Consider the following 6,000-nt stretch of genomic DNA (forward strand, 5'->3'; position numbering starts at 1 on the left):
ATTATAAAATAAATACATTTCATATGAACCTAAAAGACTTATGTATGAAATAAATTTACAGACACAGAAAGTAGGCACATTTTGGCTTAGTGTTAGTTTTCTAAACACAACATTTAGTTTCAGTTAGTTATTGTTTTTTTTCTTTTTATTTCAGTTAACGTAAATGTTTTTGTTTTTTCCAATTTTAGTTTTCGTTATTTTGTTACTTTTCGTTAACTATAATCACCTTGGTCTGTGCAGTGGTTGGAGGTTAAACGCTGCCCTCTACAGGTCAAAGTCCTGAATCACACTTCTGCTGCCCATCGATGTCTCACTGCTGATTGAACTTGCAGACAATGTTGCACCAGGTGGATTGCGTTCACTTTGGAGCTGAGCACCAGGTCGAGACCAGGATCCAGGCTCATCTGAGATGGACTCAGTGAAAGGAAAGGCACCACTGTCGAGACACACGTGTGTGTTTACCTGCTGAGCAGCTAAAAGGCATCAGTAGAATAAGTCCTGATTGATGTTATTCTTAAAGCAGTTTGACATTGTACAAAGTCGTGTGAAACGTCCTTGATGCTCAACTCAGCTGCTCACAGCTCGAATGTGAATACTGGTGCAACACATGCCATGCAGACATGTCAATAATAATAATAATAATAATAATACTAGTAAAGAAAATCAATGTATAATTAAATAAAGCTAAAATAATTAGCATTTGCAGTATGTACTTAGCTCCTATGCTCACAGCTCCAGCAGCAGCAGGATGCTTAACCTGGTGACTGTTGTGTCTCGGCCTGGTGCTCAGCTGCTGTGTGAATGCAATCCTGCAACATTTGCCGTGCAGGAACTTCTTATTCTGCCTGCTCTTTCTTTTCAGACCACAAAATGTTTGTTGGAAATTTTATTTCTGACAATTTTCAGTTTCATTTCCTTCCTTCGTTCATTTCAGCTTCAAAAGAACTGTACTGTTTTAAAGCATTTGAAATAATAAAAGTGAACAGAATAAATGCAAGAATAAGAACTCTATGACCACAGTAGACAGTCATCATACAATTGTATCGATCACAGAAAATACCATTTCCACCACGTCATAGCACAGCAGCTCCAACCTTAGTGTAAAACGTATCCATTGGAAAATAATGCACAACAAAAAAGGGAGTGGATAAATATAACTTGAGTCCCAGAAATCAAATTGAATACAAAAAATATGAGTTGATCATCACAAAATAACACAAACCACCATTAACTGTTTCTGAACTCGTGAGAATCACAACTGACTCACACACAGCATATTAACTTTCTCTCACTAACATTTAACTTAATGAACATGTCAGTGTTATCCTAATGACAGCGTCCAACATTTAAGGAATGACATGAAATGTGATTTTATTGATCATCGCAATAACACCAAAATAATCACTCAATTTAGAGGGATAAAGAGAAAAAATCAGGAGCCTGGCTCTTTTTTCTCACTTCTCACTAAAAAGTAAAGTTATTCTAAGTAAGTCATTTCATGGGGAGAATTTAGTTATATTTTTGTATTAATATATTTAGGGGGCAGCAAGGAGTCCCGGGTTCGAGCACCAGTTGGAACAAGATGGATATATATATATATATGTAAATATATATGTATGTATAAATAAATGTGAACATATTTATATCAAGCAGTTGATAAAGCCCTGAGTAACTCTGTTTTGAAAGGGGTCGTAAATAAAGTGGTTTATGATGTGGACAAGTGACTAAATGAGGGGTTTTTTTAACATTAGAGAAAGGTGACTGAATGCAGTCATTACTCATCAGGGGTTCAGGTTTCCGTCATCGTTACCAGATGTTCAGACAGATTCTCCTTTTACAGCTTCATTTGCTTCATCTCTGGTGTCTAAGCTCAGACTTGAGCTCATAACTGGTCTTGACGGCATCCATTCTCAGCCACTTCATCTGGATTCTCCTTGGGCACCACACAAACTCATCTTTGGGCTTGTAGTTTGAATATGCAAACTGGATGAGGTCCCTGCGTTGCTTCTTGTCCCGGACAGCAAACACAAAGTAGTTGAGGACACTGTCCTTGACACTTGGAAGTTCTCCGTGGATTAGAGTCTCCTTCAGAAATAACTGGACCAGGGGAGTTTGGAAATGTGGAAACCCCAGGATACCCAGGCACTTCAGGATGCGGGTGATGCGCAGGTTGTTATGAGTGTGACTGTCAATGACAAAGTAAAGGAGAGCAATGAAGGATTACTTCTAGGTATTAGTTACATTCACTGAGCTCTATGATGCGTTTTAGTGTCATTAGAGAGAAAAGTTCACTTGTTCAGGTTGTAGAATCGGTCTTCCCAGTTTGAGGCTCTCTTGATTTCTCCAGTCTTTTCATCACACAACTTCAAGCCATAGAAGTCTAACATGAGCTTGTAGGACTGAAGCAGGTTCTTCTTTGCAGTGTCACTGTCACAGAAATCCTACAGGAAAGTTCAAACTTATGTCAGCTTCTCTCTGTATACGAGGAACATGTGTAATATTAACGTCCATTATGATTTTATGAGTTGACCTTTATTTCTTCTTTTGTCAGTGGCCAGGCCTCCGGGTTCATGCCTTCCTCTGGCAGAGGGAACAACCTTTCAACAGAGAAATGTTATTTCAGCTATATTCCACATTGTTCTTTTATTTATTGAAACTCTATTCATGTCCTGAAAACCATCAACAAATAAAGTTGTTTTGAAGAAAAAGCTGGTGTCTGTAAAACTGTTTAATAGAAACACAGCAACATCATTTTTGAGTTTACACAATGTCGATGAAGTCTATCAGCTGCACACGACTCTCCAACTACCAATGGAACACACCATATTGTTTGTTTAGGGGAGTCCAACTCCTCACCGACTCATCAACATCACCGACTCCTCACTGACTCCTCAACATCACTGACTCCTCACTGACTCCTCAACATCCCCGACTCCTCACTGACTCCTCAACATCACTGACTCCTCACTGACTCCTCAACATCACCGACTCCTCAACATCACTGACTCCTCACCGACATCTCAACATCACTGACTCCTCAACATCACTGACTCCTCAACATCACAGACTCCTCAACATCACTGACTCCTCACTGACATCTCTCACTGATTCAACATCACTGATTCAACATACACAATATACAATCATTTATAGTTATTTTAAGGTAAATGCAAAAGGTTCACTTATTTTTAGGTGTAATCAATTTCATTTGTTTCAAGTTCAAGTCCCAAATAATCAGGATTGTTATTTAATCGAAGCAACTCTACTCCATCTCCAAGCAGGCCCACTCAAAGCAGCCTGTTATCCTCCCATCACAGACAGTGTGACACCAGCGCTTTACTAAGGATCAACCAAGGATCCAGAGCCAAGTTAGCGCCAACTAGCTATCTTTGTGAGGACGAACCTGAGCAACAGACACCAGAAACATGGACAACCAACTCCAGTCTCTGGACCAATGGACAGCACCTCAAAAATACTGAGAGATACTTTGAATGCCGTCATTACTAATCAGGGTTTCAGATTTTCATCATCATTACCAAATGTTAAAACAGATTCTACTTTTACAGCTTAATTTGCTTCATCTAGGGCAGAATTTGAACAAATAACATAAAAAAAAGGAACTTACCACTGAATGAAAGTGTGCACACGCTCCAGCATGTCGTAGCTTCCTTTCCAGTGATTGTGGAACTCATGTATGTAGACACCTCACACACAGAAATGCAACAATGTCAATTCAAAAGTAAATGAATTTGCATTCAATATACTTTGTGTCATACTCTTTACACCTTTACACTTATTTTTAATTTTTTATATATACACACACACACATATACACACACACACATACATATACATACACACACATATACATATACATATACATACACATACACACACACACATACATATACATTCATCGACAGTGGGGCAAAAAAGTATCTAGTCAGCCACTGATTATGCAAGTTCTCCCCCTTAAAATGATTGGCTCTCACAGTTGAAGTGTACCTATGATGACAATTACAGACCTCTGTCATCATTTTAAGTGGGAGAACTTGTACAATTGGTGGCTGACTAAATACTTTTTTGCCCCACTGTATATATATAATATATATACAAATATATATATATATATATATATATACTTATAAATATATATATATACATATAAATATATATATATTTTTTTTGTTTTAAAAACTGCTGTCTGACAAACGCCTTTCCTGATAAACCAACGGACCCATGGACAGCTAATGATAGAACCTACCATCTGGCAAAGAAGGCCTCTGTCCAAGGTAGAACCCTAAATTGGGCTTTTCATCCTGCTCAACAGAAGAGACGGGAAATCAACACAAGTGAACACAGATCGTTTTTTTTTGTGTGTCAGAAGTGGGAGGTGAACTCACAGGTAGCATGTTCTTGTTCCAGTGACGCAGTCTGGTCTGGAACTGTGAGTAAATATAGAAGACAAATGTGGGTTTAACGTGATGATTACAGCAGATGATCAGGTTTTTAGAGATGTGCTTGTATGGATATGATGCCTTTGATGTCTCTGTAGACAATGAAAGTGCAATATGATGATGGAATATCGGTCATGATGAACACTTTTTACACTTTTATCTCTAGACTGGCCCCGTCTGAACCAGACTAGATGCTCAGTGGTCCGCATGTCAGTTGAGTTTCAGACCACAGCTTAATAAAATCCCTGGCAGTTAAAGCTCCACAGCATAACTTCTGTGGCCCCTTCAGTGACCTCTATGTGTTACCTCTTTCTGTCATAAACACCAGTAGTCCTCATGGAGACCTAAACCTGGTCCTAATGAGGCAGAACCTCAAATCTGAGGAACTGATGAAGTTTAAAGCCAAGATTTGAATTGTGGTTAAGTTCAGGTGAGGCATTAAGTGGTTATGGTTAAAGTTAGTGTGTGCAGGGCCGGCTCTACCTAATTTTGTGCCCTAGGCGAGATTGCCCTCCGGTGCCCCCCCCCCCCCCACACACACACACACACGAATTACACCAGCCAAATGAACAATCACACACATGATTTTCAACACAATATCAAACGTGATAAGACAATAGTAGAACTAAGCACCAGCACCACAACTGTGTCAGTGGGCACACAGGTGTTAATATACTAGTGATGACTATGGTAAAATTAATTTTCAACACACTCAAACATAATGATGACGTGATGAAACTGAAATAAAATACCAAATCAGACTGGACATCCAGGCAGGCGGAGATGATAACAGTTATCATCACCGCTGTTTATGTTTGTGATGAGTTTTCATTACTTTTCTGAAAACTAATGAAAACTCATCACAAATATAAACAGCGCTGATGCAGTGCGCATTTTCACATTAAACATGATGTAGCTAGCAAGCAGAAATATGAAAACATTTATTGTTTTAAATAAATAGCGCTAATAAAACGTCTTCACACAAAACGGCACAATTAAAAAAAATTGTACAGGCTAATGTTACCTTTATATTGTAATTTCCTCTTCTCCTCTTCTTTTCGAATCTTGCGGTTTTGCTCTCCCGAGGGCCTGGACGCCTTTTCATGTCGTTAATAACAAAAGCTTCACCTGTCTGTGACCTGACCTCTGATCCCTGCTCTGACCCTGAGGTCACCCGTCATGTGATTCAGCAGCACCACATTTTAGGAACATTATTGTTTATTCATTTGTTAATATTTATTATTTTCAAGAGAGAACACACAAATGAGGGCGACTTGGAATAGAAAATCATTTTTATTTTCATTGTTTTAAAATTTTTTTAATTTATTTATTTATTATTTTTTTTTAATTTTTTTTTTTTTTTTTTTTTTTCTGTCGTAAATGGATGGCGCTCTAGGCGACCGCCTATATCGCCTATGCCAAGAGCCGGCCCTGAGTGTGTGTGTGTAACTTACACGGCAGTCATGTCTGTAGTTCCACATGTCTTTAGCAGCCTGTTCAAATCTTCTGAACTTGAAGTGTTGCTCAGACTGTGAAGTGGACA

At 38.6% G+C, this 6,000-nt stretch overlaps 1 protein-coding gene across 1 annotated transcript; it reads right to left on the bottom strand.

Annotated features, from left to right (window-relative positions):
• Nucleotides 1–871: 871 nt before the first annotated feature.
• Nucleotides 872–5,986, bottom strand: LOC131460299 (opioid growth factor receptor-like). Its single transcript, XM_058630644.1, has 7 exons — nucleotides 5,912–5,986; nucleotides 4,404–4,445; nucleotides 4,265–4,319; nucleotides 3,626–3,704; nucleotides 2,531–2,597; nucleotides 2,293–2,441; nucleotides 872–2,185 (listed from the first exon to the last, which is right to left on the bottom strand). The coding sequence occupies exons 1-7, from the start codon at nucleotides 5,936–5,938 to the stop codon at nucleotides 1,852–1,854; spliced, it is 753 nt and encodes a 250-aa protein (XP_058486627.1). The 5' UTR covers nucleotides 5,939–5,986; the 3' UTR covers nucleotides 872–1,851.
• Between the last annotated feature and the right edge of the window lie 14 nt (nucleotides 5,987–6,000).

The sequence above is a fragment of the Solea solea genome, chromosome 6 (assembly GCF_958295425.1).
Source record: "Solea solea chromosome 6, fSolSol10.1, whole genome shotgun sequence".
NCBI lineage: Eukaryota > Metazoa > Chordata > Actinopteri > Pleuronectiformes > Soleidae > Solea > Solea solea.